Source organism: Dermacentor andersoni, chromosome 1, assembly GCF_023375885.2.
Source record: "Dermacentor andersoni chromosome 1, qqDerAnde1_hic_scaffold, whole genome shotgun sequence".
NCBI classification, from domain to species: Eukaryota; Metazoa; Arthropoda; class Arachnida; order Ixodida; family Ixodidae; genus Dermacentor; species Dermacentor andersoni.
In genome coordinates, this window is record NC_092814.1 from 36,413,188 (window position 1) to 36,427,662 (window position 14,475).

The 14,475-nt window shown below is 49.0% G+C and overlaps 1 protein-coding gene across 1 annotated transcript; it reads left to right on the forward strand.

Annotated features, from left to right (window-relative positions):
- Window positions 1-13: 13 nt before the first annotated feature.
- LOC129380589 (uncharacterized) lies at window positions 14-8,006 on the forward strand. Its single transcript, XM_055062030.2, has 3 exons — window positions 14-341; window positions 4,305-4,412; window positions 7,425-8,006. Exons 1-3 carry the CDS (start codon window positions 14-16, stop codon window positions 7,811-7,813), a joined length of 825 nt encoding a protein of 274 aa, XP_054918005.1. The 3' UTR covers window positions 7,814-8,006.
- The last annotated feature ends 6,469 nt before the right edge of the window (window positions 8,007-14,475 follow it).

The following is a 14,475-nucleotide window of genomic DNA, read 5'->3' on the forward strand; positions in this document are numbered from 1 at the left end:
CTTTCGCGAAGCGATGGCCAAGGCCGCCTCCATTCCCTTGCTGATATGCGGAGACTTCAATGCGCCGCACACGCAATGGGGATACGGAGCCGACTCGCCGAAAGGGAAGAGGCTAGCCGGACTGATGGACGAGCTCGGCCTGACTGTACTCAACGAAACTGCTTCGCACACCAGGATCGGACAGGGAGTGTGCCGCGACACGTCCGCCGACCTCTCCGTTTGGTCAGGCGCGGGCGTGGTCACTTGGTCGAACTCCTTCGAGGACCTGGGGAGTGACCACAGGATCCTGTGCGTGACCGTGGGAGAGGATGAAAGCGAGGAGGGCGTCTGCCGAAAGGCGAGTATCGTAGACTGGGACAGATTCCGGAAAAATAGAGAGCAAGACAAGGAGGGCCCGATCGAAGACATCAGCGAATGGTGCAGAGTACTACTCGCGGACGTAGAGAAAGCCACCGATGAGATCGAATGGACGGACTGGCGACAAGAACCACCCAAAGAAGAGGCAGACAGATCCCGCGGAGCCGTGGGCGACGGCGCTCCCCAACCGTCCAGAGTGGACAGCCGGCTGGCACATCTTGTTGCGGCCAAGAAATCCATGCAACGGAGAGCGAGTAGGCAAAAACTCAACAGGAAGATACGCAAGAAGATCGCCGAAATCAACCGGGAGATCGAGACGCATTGCACCCGCCTGTGCGAGCAAGAATGGCAAGAGCTGTGCGACACGATGAACGGGAACATGAGCGTTGGACGCACCTGGAAGATTCTCAGGCACCTGCTCGACCCGGCAAGCACCAGAACGGCGACCCGTACAGAGATGGCCAAGCTGCGACACAAGTACAAGGACGACCCAGAGGCCTTCGCGGAAGAGATCGTGCAGACGCACCTCGCACGCCCGGAAGGGCAGAGTCACCCAGAGTACTGCGGGGCTCCCAACGAGGAGCTGGACGCGGACTTTTCCGTGCAGGAAATTAGAACGGTCCTCCAGCTACTGAAGACCAACTCGGCGCCCGGTCCTGACAGGATCACCAACAAAATCCTGAGGAACCTGAACGACGACGCCATCGAGAAGCTCTGCGAGTACATCAACGCGTGCTGGAAGGAGGGCCGAATTCCGCAAGAGTGGAAGACCGCGGACGTTATACTGATACCAAAGCCGGGCAAACCGCTGGAGGTCCGAAACATGAGGCCGATCTCCCTCACGTCCTGCGTCGGGAAAGTGATGGAGCATGCCTGCCTTAACAGGGTGACGACGCTGCTCGAGAAGCAGGACGCCTTCGGCACCCACATCATCGGTTTCCGGAAGGGCCTTTCAACGCAGGACGCCATGCTGCAGATCAAGGAACAGGTCGTGAACGCTCCGAGCACGCACGTGCGCGCCCTACTCGGGCTAGACCTCAAGAGCGCCTTCGACACTGTGAAGCACATGGCCATACTGGACAAGATCAGCCGACTCAATCTCGGGGCGAGGTTCCACCGATATGTCACCAGCTTCCTGAATGGGCGCGAGGCGACAGTCATGATCGACAAGGCTCCACCACGAACGGTCCGAATGGGTGGTGCGGGAACGCCGCAGGGCTCCGTACTCTCCCCCATGCTTTTCAACCTCGTCATGATCGGCCTGCCGGAGCGTCTTGACGCGATAGGGGGCATCAATCATACGATATACGCAGATGACGTGACGGTGTGGACCACGGAGAACACGAGCGTCGGCGAAATGCAAGACCGACTGCAGCGGGCCGTCCGGGAGGTGGAGCGGCACCTCGAAGACACGGGACTCGTCTGCTCACCCGACAAGTCGGAGATCCTGCTCCACAGGCCGCGCAAGAAAGGATCCCTTCCGCAGGCCGTGCTAGACGCTCGTCGTTTGGGCGTCCGCGTCACGACGAGGGAGGGGACCCGAATACCGACGGTGTCCAAGTTGCGAGTGCTCGGCCTGTGGCTGGAAAAGAACGGTGCCAACCGCGAGCTGGTTGCCCGACTGCAGAAGAAGGTGGCCGCCGCCACACACCTCGTGCGGCGGGTCGCGAACAGGAGGAAAGGAATGAAGGAACACAACGTTACGAGGCTGATACAGGCGTACGCGCTGAGCCACATAGCGTACGTAGCCGCATACGCCGACTGGAACAGGAACGAAACCGACAAGCTGAACGTGGCGATCCGCAGGGCGTTCAAGACCGCCCTGGGAGTACCCCAGTACACGCCTACCCACAGGCTCGTCGAGTTGGGCGTACACAACACGCTCGAGGAGATCGCCGAGGCGCAGAGAATCGCGCAGCTAGAGAGGCTGTCGAGCACCGTAACGGGAAGACGAATCCTGGACTTACTCGGGAGTCGATATCACGAGGCGCGTGGACTGAAAGAATCACTGCTACCGGAAGTCAGGGACGCCATACAGACGGAAAACATGACGAAGAATATGCACCCGGTGCATGACGTGCAAAGACGTATACGCAGGGCGGTAGCAATCCTCGAGAAGCATGGAAGACAAGAAGGCGTCCTCTTCGTCGATGCAGCCAGGTACCCGCGGCCAGTCGGTGATTCTGATGGCGACGAGGAACGTCGACCACCACCGCCGCTACAGGGGAATCTGCGAGACGAGCCGCAGTTACCAGCACCACCACCACTACTGCTACTACGACAAAAACGGCAGCAGTAACAACGGCAACATCGACATGGCCGGCCGACGGCGGCGGCGCCCGCCTTCTCCATGGCAGCCGTAGATACAAAGGGAACGATCCGAGTCACGGCATCAGCGAGGCTGCCGTCGGCCGAAGCAGCGGAAGAGATGGCCATAGCCCTCGCGGTACTCCACGGAGGTGCGGAGGATAACCTGATTATCAGCGACTCCAAATCAGCGATTCGGAATTACATCAAAGGTTGGGTGTCCGCGGATGTGGCGCGCATGCTCAACGCCCGGGCCGGGGACTTCGGATCCGGCACCATTACAAACAAGTCCCTCAAGTGGTTCCCCGCGCACGTCGGGGAGCTTGGCAGTAACAGCAACAACAGCCATGACAATAATGACACCAACATTGCTAACGGCCGAAGACGCAACGTCACTCCACCCAACCACAACGAGCGCGCCCACCTCGTCGCGAGGCAGCTTACCCGCCGCGACGCGGTCACCCAGAGGGCAGCCGCTGCCGTTGTTGTGCGGGACCCCAGCGGAGGAGTGACGGCGACGGCGGCTGCCACCCCGTCTGACGCGGCCGCTGTCGTTACCAATACAACACAAATCGCGGCGGACGGAGCTGGGGATCACGCGGACGCCGACTGCGATGTCAAGGAGTTTCCGGCAACGTACAGAGAGGTGCATTGGTCACTATAGAAAACAACGAAGAAAATATCCACAACCCCACGGGCGTCTAGACAGGTCCCAGGCGGTCGACCTGAGACGGTTGCAGACGGGCACTTTCACAAACCCCTACCACCTGCACCGCCTGTGGCCCGCGCTGCACCCGTCGCCCGGCTGCCCGTGGTGCGAGCACGAACGGGCCGATATGGCCCATGTGCTTTGGGAAAGCCAACGCCACGTGGAACAAGGACAAAGAGGAAGGGGGAATACAACAGCAGAACCCTCTGAAGCGGGGCGCCTCGCTGAGAGATGGCAAGCCGCCCTCCTCAGCGAGGCACCCGAAGACCAGGAGTGGGCCGTCCAGCGGGCCAGGGCCGTTGCCGAGGATCTCGAAAGATCTTCCTCGGGCGATGGACCCCTGGCAGCCTAGCCCCGGGCACTAACATCAACAACCGTTGGACAAATAAAGTTTATTCCTATCCTATCCTATCCGGGCGGTGCACTTAAAATCAAATAAGATTAAGTTAAGAAATACAATATAAGAGTTAAGGAATAGAAACGGAAGAGCAATCATGCAGTATTGATTGAAGATGAATGAAATAAATATTTCATTCATCGACGTTGAGTACATCTATGTCGAATATTCTTTACTATGCTTGCACGAGAAGGGATCCGTGGTATGTGTAACCGCCACCATTGGACCTCAAAAATGTCGTTCGGTTCAATAATAGACACATATTTCAGTCTTCTCTGAGGAGATGTAAACAATTTTAAGAACGTTTGTACAGTGAGCATGCGGAATCTATCTGCTGAAGCAGGTAAGCGCGCTTCCTGGTAAAGCACATTATTTTCCACAAACTTGGGAAGTCGCAGGCAATCTCGCAACACATCTCTTTCTATTATTGCAAGGTTATTAACGGGGTTAATTTTGTGCACTGCACCACCGTAAAGCAGGCCACAAATAAATTATAATATTGTTCAAGCATACATTTTGTCGATCATTGCGCAGTATCGGGGATGCTCTCTGTGTCACAGTCACTGAAGGTGAAGAAGAAGACCACCACGGCATGCAGCTCGGAGTGGACGCCAGCGGCGCCAGCGTCCCGCCAGTGCACAGGTACTGTTTAGCTGTTGTAATAGCGAGCGCCGTCTTCCTATCTTAATTTAGCAAACAGTTAGCTGAACCGCAGGAAGACTGGCTTCCTTAAGCTACTCCGGTTCTTGCACTCAGCTGACGCCAGGGGCTTCACTTTGTTTCGCTTCTGCACGTAGTACGACGTGGCATAATCACCACCGCCACGGTGACAAGCATCGATTCGTCACTCACCCGCGTCGCTTCACATCCCACGTCTTTTACTCACTTAATCTAAAGACCACACGGGGGCATCACATAGGCGTACAAACATAAACATGAAGAGCTAGTACCCTGTAATCCAGGACTATGTCACGGCGCCAGAATTACAGCATGATACAATGAAACATTTTACATGAACAACAACAACAACAACAACAAAAAATAGTAATTTAGGGCTAACAAGTGCTAACAAGAACAGATTACAAGGCAAGCTCTCTTATTAAAAAAAAAATGCTTGCAGAACCCATCTCACGATGACTGTCGACGTTAACACGATTAGGATTCGAGCAATGTAGTGGCACGTCGTACTGCTGTAGACACCTTTATTTGAAACCTGTAGTGGTCATTCCGAGATTTCCATTGCTTCGGTTACATGCGACATATAATGTATGCGGGATCGGCCCACTTTGCTACGACACTGGCTCGGCAAATCGTACAATCTACCGGCTTTGCAGCATATATGACTTGTGGTTGGTGGTGCTGGCAGCTTTCTACACACACCTGTGGAGTGCATTGACTGAGCTGCGGCCTGCAACTATAGGGCACCAGCATAGTGAGAGTCGCACATTAGAGTATTTTTCCCTTTAACTGTAGACCTTGACAAATTATCCATGGCCGACAGTGGATGCGGTGTTTTACGGGAGTTATTCCAAAGACAGATTGCAAGTGATTAGTCCGGCCATATACTGGCTCTAATTTGTGTGGGTAATCCAAGAAAATACATGACCGGTTGGTTCAATAAAGAGGGAAAATTTCTAATATGACAAAGTTTTCAAAAAACTGACGTCAGTGTCGTGGGCCTGCGATTCTCAGGCAAAATTAAGGTTAAGATTGTTTTTTATTTCCGTTACGACCAATGTTCGTGAGTAGCTTTCTGCGCTGTAACAAGCAGCTTTGTACTAAGCCTACTCGAGTTTCTTAATGGGGCATGTTTGATGTGGATTCAATGTTGTTGAGGCGTATTCTACTTTCGAACGTTCTAACGTATTGTAGAATACGGTTAAAGCTTCGTTTCGTGTTAGCTGAGTGCTGGTTATGCCTAATAAATCCAAATGCGCTGAAATGTTTTGCAATTTCAGAATAACTCTTATTGCAAATGAATACCTAAATTACTTTTTTAATCGGTACTTTTTTAATGTCTCGCGTTCTACCGTGTTCTTGAACGTAAAGCAAATACGACAGATATTGTTTTAAATATATTTGCATTACTGCGGATGATATATAGTGTTCTAACATTTTCATGTAATGTTAGTACATGAAATCGGTCTATAATTTGAAGTTAACAAAGCATGACCAGATTTATACGTATACCAGAATGACGTGAGCGATTTCCCACCTATCTGGGGCCGTATTCACAAAGCTTTCCGTGCCTTCTATTAGCACACGCACAGTCTCCGAATTCCTTTATTTTTTTCCGACGGCTGCACTCTAGATGAAAAGTTCTCTATCCAAACTTTGAGCAAAACGAGAACAAGGTGATCTTGAATTTCCAACTCCCGCCTTCCCTGTGCTACCCAAACTTTGTGACACAAGCTGTTTCAACTTAACTTTGTTCTTTAATGTGTTGCTGTTGTCCTTGAGGTTTAGGAAATTAACGGTGATTGGGCCAACACGACCCCGCGTTCGTTTTTTTTTTTTATATTCTAAAAACCCGCTTAGTTTGACCAGAAATTTTTTTGAAACACAAATGCTGTCACAAGTTTTTCTTTAGCTTTCCATTTTTCACGTTCTTTTTTTCTGGGACAGCTCTGAATATCAAGGTGTTTCGCCGCATCCTGTTAACAGGACCGTCTACAAATAAGCTTGACTGTTCTATTTGTTTGTTTGTTTTTAATCTCTCAAATTTTGTAACGATACATCCAACTGTACTCATTTCTTCTCAGATGTCTTTGACATCATTAAACGCCCCTCGAAATCGAAAGACGTCGCCTCAAATCAGTAATATTCGTCTGCATGTCTTCTCTCTTGTCCCCACGTACACATTCGCAACACGCGTTCTTCGGCGCAACAACACTGGGGAGCGAGTTTCTAGCACACTTTTATATAAATACATATAATTACAGCCAAATATTGTTACACAACCATGCCCCCCCTCCACCATAAAAAATAAATAAATAAGATATGCCCGATGCAGTAAACCACCATGGTGGTTCTGATACGTTCTTTCTCTAAGCACGAGGTTGCGGATTAGATTCCCGGTCTCATTCCGAAGTGGGAGGAATGCAAAAATGCTCATGTACCTACAGATCTATGTGGTCGTTAAATAACCCCAGACGGTCGAAATTGAACCGGAGCTCTCTCACTACGGTGGCTTTCTTCATAGCCTCCGAGTTGTTTTGGAACGTTGTTCTCTATAGTTTGAAACCCGATGGGGGTACGCTATTTCAATGTTATACCCTAACACGATGACTGCATGGTTACCTGCGCGTTCCTTTCTTTCTTTCTTTTTGTGCGTGTGTGTGTGCGTGTGTAAGTCTATTAATTTCCATTGATCGGCTCAAGGGGACCTGTGTCGACTAACTGTTTGGAACCAATGACACAGGAAGTGACATGACTGACAATAACCACACGAGCGAGCCAGAAGAGCGCGAATCTTGAAAACGCAGCACGTGCCATAAATTAAAGCACCGGCTTTGACGTTACGATTACTCAAGACTACGCAACGTAATGAGTGCTCAATATACCATGCTTCATGTACACGATGGGGCAGGCTGCCAGCACGCTTGTATACTTCGCCCATTCTCCACTAAACACCTGCCCCTTCCCAACACGCAGCATTCGGTGACACGCTTGCCGGCCAACGAATGAGGACCGCTGGCGGGCCACGGCTGCTGCTGCTGCTACTGCAGACGGCAGCGCTGGCAAACGGGCGGCCACAGGAGAGCTTGGTCGGCCATGCAAGCCAGCACCAAGAGCTGGCGGTCGTGTCGGGCCGCAGCTTGGTTCCCGTGCGCACGCTGGACGGCGACGTGGCCTGGGTAGAGGCGCGCTTCCTCAACGAAACGCACATGAGGAGCTTCAAGCACCAGGCCAAGCCATTTGCACTCGTCGAGAAGGTGTCCATCATCATGCCCGTTTTGACGTTCCTTGTGCCTTTCTTGGTCTGGATGTTCTGCATGGTGATCTGCCTGCATCGGTCACACCAGAGGCACTCCTACTACTGAAGATGCGTGCAGGGTTGCGCAGAAACAGCTTTTCAAGACAGTGCGACCACACGCGACCAAGGGCGCGCCCAGCTGCATGTTGCCGCTATACCATCGTGTTACCGAGCGAAGCAGTGGCATTGTACAGATCCACTCATTTGGAAGCCCCGCATAGCGGAAACCCCTACCCGTACCTGCTCCCGAAGAATAAAATCAAAACAATCCTTGCCTCGTTTTATTGAAACATTGCACAACTATCACACGACACAACGCAGACGCTGAGAAATTGCCCACGAGTTTTTTTTCGCTTGCCTTCTACGGCACTCCGGCCACACGAGGCGTCCAGACACTATATTTCTGGTTTGTCCACACCATAGCGTCGGGGAGAGGAGAGCTGGATTACTGAGACACATGCTGAAAGAAAACTGCAGGCGCCGTAGAGCCCTGCCACAGCCAGATGGCTTGTGGCCTCAGTAGCCTTTGCGGGTCGGAGCACGAAAGATGCAGGTGATCATGCAGCAGAGCCAGACGAGGAAGGGTATTAGAAATACGCTCACTGGTAGGAGTACCAATACCCAGTCCTGGAAGCCGTAGGGTCGGGCATGGTGAACGTGTGGTGGCGTCTGTAGCGATTCATTCACGAAATGGGCCTCGATCCAGTCCTTATCACTCTCGAGTGTCTTCAGATCCACCACTTCACCCGCGGGATCGTTTGCGCGCCAGTCCAGCTCTGGAGTCGGCTCACGACCGCTGGCGTTTGACGGCGAGAAGATGAGCTGTAGCCTTCTACGCACGTTAAGGTACTGATGGCGCACCTCGTCCTCGCCACTGACTCCGTCTGGGATGTTAGTGGGTCCGCTTTCCGGGGGCCGTGCCCGCTTGTGCACCTTGCGCCGACTTCGTACCCCAGGCAGGGCAGTGAACAGGCACGGCAACGCCAGGATCACCAACAGCCCAAGGGCCGCACGGTTCGGCATGGCGGCACGGGGACGCAGCAGCCCACGTACGTTTATATGGCGGAATGCATTGGCACGCCATGTATCATCATCGCAAAGCATTTAAGCAATACGAAAAACCTAGGCCTAACACTTTTGCCGCCGATTTTGGAGACTGACATCTCGCAAGTGGTGATATATTATTACGATATTATCGGTAGATACCCGAGAGACGAGCCGCCGCGAGAACGACGACGAAGTGGGTCTGTGCCCTTGGCGCGAGTGGTGTCACACAGGTATCCATACGCCAAGTTTACCATTCAAATGACGCCTTTACAGACCTCAAAATTGAGTTCGAGGACATATTTCCTAATCATGCAAAACTATTACCAAGGCAATGTTTAATTAATATCTTACACGGCCACCTGCACCAGCTAACCACTGACAACGTAGTAGCTACTGACGCTTCTGTTTGCAATGAGAAGGCAGGAGTGGGGATCTTCTCTGAATCTCTTCAATGGTCCTACTCCCTTCGCCTTCCCGACTTCACACCTATATTTCAGGCAGAACTATTAGCGATTATATTAGCATTACGAAAACTCCCCCCAAAAGACCCATTAGCTGTTATCATGACCGACTCGCTATCTGTATGCACCGCACTAACTGCATCATTAAATTCAGCAATTCAAAGAACATTTCGTTCCATGATACCTCCGTACTTACGAAAAGTATGTTTGCTTTGGGTACCGGGACATCGTGGGTTGCACTTGAATGAAATGGCAGATTCACTCGCACGAGCATCCCTTAACGGCCCTATCATACCTGTTTTGCCGACATCAGCTTATGTCACCGCGGCAAGGTACAGAAATTTCGCTTTATCTCAAAATTCTGCAATATCCATGCTAACACCGTGTTCTGAATTCCACCATCTTGGCTTCCCATGGAATATTAATTGGTGTCCTTCAAGGCAATTGGAAGTATCTTTTACAAAATTGAGATGCCGTATACCTCCTCTAAATTTTTACTTACACAGGTCTGGTCTCGCGATGTCCCCTCTATGTTCTTATTGCAGTGCACCTGAAACTATTGAACATTATTTTCTCTCATGCCGCCGCTTTCTAAGACAAAGAAGAATATTAGAATACTCATTTACCAAACTTGGCCTATCACTAACCTCGACAAACATTCTTTCTTTTGGGGCAACTTCACTGGGAACCAGCCACAGGGATGCTTTTCTTGCTGTTTACAATTTTATTAGAGAGACAAAAAGAGTACCTTGCTGATTTTCTACAATTATCCATAGTTTCTATTACTTAATTCCTTTACGTTAAATTATTTTATCAAAATTCTTACCAATACTTTCATTGCAAGTCTAAATTACAGTTCTATCGTCCCACGCTCCACTATTCAAATCTAGTTTCTCTATACTTCCAAACTTACGGAAAACCGCCTGCTTCTTGGCCAATCCCCCATAGTGGGTACGCGCCACTGTCTGGGAAACAAGACAAGACAAGACAAGGTTCCACAGAGGTGGCGCTGTGCTTGCCCTGCGCTTAGGAATCGCGTTCCTCGGTTCTGGCTTCTCCTGCTTTGGGGGCTTAGGTCAAGTATCGGGTGGTATTTTCTTTGGTCAGCTTGTAATTTCACATAACCTTTTTATTTTTATTTTTTCTGGTGTGTTTTTATGTTAGCCTTGCTTGATGTCTGTAGCATCACCTGGCTACGGGGCTTACCCGTGGTCAGCCTCGGTAGCTCCTCAGGAGCTGCCGCTTGAGTTTTTTCTTCGCAGTGGAGCCGGCACTGTTCCTGTGGCCATGGTGCCGACCGACGGCGGTACGATCAATATGAAAAACCCAAAAACGATTCAGGGCGAATTGCAGAAGGCCTCACCCCACTTCCGTCAAATCACAGAGGTCCGTCAGTTCGGCAGAGGTGGCATACTCTGCTGCTCGCCAGACCACACCTGTCAAAGAGCTGCTGAATTGTTCCACATTCGCTTCTCATCTGGTGAGCTGTTTCGTACCACCACATCTCGCATGCTCTAGAGGCATTGTACGAGGGGTGGACGTCACTTCAACCCCTGAGGAGATTTTAGAAATGTTCTCGGCGGCTGGCGTCATCTCCGTTTACCGGTGCAGTCGAGTGATTGACAATAAGAAGATACCAACAGAGTCAGTCATAGTTACATGTGCTGGAACGATGCGGCCAACAGAAATTAAGGTCTGGCCCCTAATTTACAAGGTAGAAGCTCTAGCTCCACGCATTCTGCAATGTAACAAGTGCTGGCGATTTAGCCACAGCGTCAGAGGCTGCAGATCTGCACCCCGCTGCCGTGCTTGTGGAGACAGCCACAGTTTTAGTGATTGTTCCTCCAAAGAAGAGAAATGTTGTCTCTGTGGTGGTGGTCATTCCGCCAACTACTCGAACTGTCCTGCAAGATCACAGGAAATGCAAGTTGTAGATTTAATTGAAAGGAGACGTTGCTCACGCCGTGATGCTGTTGTTGAGGTCCAGGGGAGGTCTCAGGGATATGCAGGAGTGACAGCCCGTCCTCAAATGGTTGCAGACTCAGCCCTTTCCGATTTTATTGCGACAGCGGTCGAAAAGGCGTTGTCAAAAGCTATGGAACGACTAACATCAAACCTGTCGGAGACTCTAGCTCAAGTGTTGACATCACAAATGGTTCAGCTTTTCAGTCCTTTAACAAGTTCTAAAGCTAGCTCGCAGATTATTACACAGACCCTAACATCGAATGCTGAACAACTAATGGATCCCTCATCAGTTATTGTACAAGACGCAGACAATGCGAGGCCATCAACTTCAACTCAGCAGACCGACAACGGGTGCTTATCTGGATCAGTGTCGGAAAACAACAAGGATGTAGAAATGGACCTCCCGACTCTTAAACGCACAAGATCACCTAACGATAACTCATCGATCTCTGTACCGCACTCAAAAACCAAAAAGGTTGTGAAAGATAGTCTTTCCAAGTCAGATTCTAATCCTAACTCTTCCAGCTCTGACCCTCAATAAAAACCAACAAAGTACGGTAAAGACAGTCTTTCGATGAAATATTTTTTTAAAAGACAGTATTTTAGAGCAAGCGGTTTCTAAAGCAGGCATTAATTCATCATAGGTTATTTAAAGGTATTACAGTGGAACTGCCGTTCCATTATTTCTGCAGCTACTGATTTAATATATTTTTGCTCACAACTTTCTCCCGACATTATTCTTTTGCAGGAAACTTGGCTCTCCAATGGCCAAGATGTTCATATAAAAAATTATCGTTTATTTCGATTGGACCGTCCATCGAGAGGCAGAGGACTTGTTTTCTTGATAGCAACTAAAATATGCCACAAAGTAAAAATTTCCTACCAGTATATGTCTACGGAGTGTGAAATACTAGCAATAGATGTAACTATTCCTGGTTGTTCCCCATTTTCCTTAGTTAATACATATTTTCCCACAGGCGTGCATGATACTCGTTTCCTCGATACCGTTGTCAACTCTTGCAGGAAAGAAATTGTGATAGCCGGAGACTTTAATTCGCATCATGTGTCTTGGGGTTTCAAAACGGACTCATGTGGAAAGCGATTATTTGACTGGGCAATTAATCAAAATTTTTGTTGCTTAAACACGAAGTCAGCTACCTTTATTCAGGGTCTTTCTAAATCGGCATTGGATCTAACATTTGCCAGTTCAGGAATTTCCGTAACTTCCTGGTCTACTGTCGACTCAGCTTCAAATAGTGACCATCTACCGATTAGGTTTGACATTTTCTGCCCTGTTATTCCTCTGGAGTCTCCGACGCGTACTTTTGTCAATTACCAGAAATTTCAGAGTATCTTGAAAACGGTCCTCAATTCCCAGAAAACGCTACCCAATGACATCAAAGCCATGAGGCTTTGCGCAGTAGTAAAAAGTTGCTTTAAAAAGTCCCAATTTAATGTTAAGATAAGCAAAAGTACTACTTCTCCTTGGTGGAATTCGGATTGCACGCGGGAATATAGAAGACGAAAATCCGCGTGGAAGAAATTACTTTACAATCAGTGCCCGAGTAACTGGAGTAATGATTATAAATTCGCGGCTGCTACGTTCAAGAAAACAGTATCGAATGCCAAACACGAGTATAACGAAAAACATCATGAATTCCTCTCTAAGCCCAGCAACAAGAAAGCTCTGTTCAGATTCCTTCGATATAGAAAATTCATACCAACACCAGCGAATACTGAATCGATAATACTTTCACCACGCGAGTTATCTGCTTCTTTAGAATTCATAGGAAAGGGCTTAGCGCAACGCTTAACATCACGTTTGCCGAATGGGCCACTAAAGCCTCCCATCGCTGATGACTTCGTGGAAGTAACAGTGTCAGAGCTCTCCAATGTCCTTAGATCTCTGCCTGCCTCAGCTCCAGGTCCTGACGGCATTTCCACTGCCATGCTAAAAATGTTGTTTGAAATGTCTTCTGATGACATTCTTAACGCAGTTAATTATGCTCTAAAAAATGCTTGGATTCCACCAGAATGGAGGACAGCCAAAGTTATTCCGCTGCTCAAAAAACAAGGAGCTGGCTACAACCGTGACAACATTAGGCCTATCTCTCTTACGTCAAACATGGTAAAACTAATTGAAAGAGCTTTATATGATCGAATGATGGATCATATATCTGAAAATTTGTTACTGAGCCCAAGTCAAATAGGTTTCCGGCCCGGTCTCTCCATTTGGTGTGCGCATGTAGATTTGTAAAGCCGCATCCAACTTGCTCAGCATAGAAAAGAAGTTAGCGCTTTAGTGACACTTGACATAGCAAAAGCTTATGACAGCGTTGAGTACTCTCTACTGCTGGACACATTACAGACGTACAATTTTCCGAAATATATAACGGCATGGATTTTTGAATTTCTAAGAAACAGAAAATTTCATTGTTTTCACAACGGCTTTTCTTCAAGAATGTTCGATCAGACAAGAGGGGTGCCCTAAGGGGCTGTTCTGTCTCCTATACTATTTAACCTGTTGACGAGTTCAGTACCACTGCACCAGGATGTGAATCTGTATGTCTATGCAGATGACATTGCATTTTTCGCGCCAGCTAGAGACATCAATTCCCTTCACCTGTCTTTGCAAACGTACCTCTGTACTCTACAGACGTGGCTTCGCAACCTGCACCTGTCACTAAACGTAAACAAAAGTGCAGTCCTTGTTTTTCCGCTTTCCGGGCCGTTACAGTTATCATTAGTATATGAACAGAGAACCATTCCTCAGGTAGAGTCGCTTAAATACTTGGGTATCACATATGACGGAAAACTGAACTGGCGTTCTCACATAGAAAATACTGGAACGAAGGCGACACGAGCCGTAGGTTTACTACGTAGAATCAGTAACCGACGCTCTGGTATGCGAAGTGACAAATTAATTATGATTTATCGTATGTATGTACGACCGATTCTAGAATTTGGTTGCGTTTTGTTCTCCGGAAGTGCAAAATATAAATTAAGACCCCTTGTTCTGTTAGAAAGAGAAGCTCTTCGACTATGTTTAGGTCTTCCTAAATTCGTTGCTAATAATGTATTATACCAGGAAGCGCGCCTACCTACTCTTCACACACGATTCCGCATGCTTACGGTTCAAACCTACTTAAGAGCTTATGATTCCTCGCTACGACGTGGACAATATGCATTTATTAGTGAACCAAGTCCATTTTTTGAGACCACGTGATCACGGTTCCATACCCCGCAAGTTGTATTT